Here is a 210-nt window from a genome sequence, read left to right as displayed (position 1 = left end):
TTTATATTTGATGCAAAAAATATTTATTATACAACTCACTAACAACAGAAACCACACAGTATGGAGAGGTGACGGATGATACACAGACAAAACGTCCTCGAGTCAGCGTCCGCGACGGGAGCTCAGGATCCATGCGAACGAGACTCGCGGAGGTCCATTGGGAAAGGATTGCGTTTAAGGAAGCCCATAGCTCCTGCTGGGGGCGGAGGG

General features: G+C 49.0%; 1 protein-coding gene across 1 annotated transcript in view; it reads right to left on the bottom strand.

Annotated features, from left to right (window-relative positions):
- The window catches only part of LOC122267008 (cuticle protein AM1199), a 953-nt gene continuing 743 nt past the window's right edge, over positions 1-210 (bottom strand). Inside the window, exon 3 of the mRNA XM_043024876.2 lies at positions 1-210. This exon is cut by the window's right edge and continues 163 nt beyond it. Within this exon, the coding sequence (XP_042880810.2) occupies positions 175-210 (36 nt within the window). The 3' untranslated portion in view covers positions 1-174.

Source organism: Penaeus japonicus, unplaced genomic scaffold (genome assembly GCF_977035675.1).
Source record: "Penaeus japonicus unplaced genomic scaffold, GWHDUDI00000001_assembly GWHDUDI00000024, whole genome shotgun sequence".
In the NCBI taxonomy this organism is placed as follows: domain Eukaryota; kingdom Metazoa; phylum Arthropoda; class Malacostraca; order Decapoda; family Penaeidae; genus Penaeus; species Penaeus japonicus.
The sequence above is the reverse complement of the archived record's forward strand: the minus strand, read 5'-3'. Positions and strand labels throughout refer to the sequence as shown.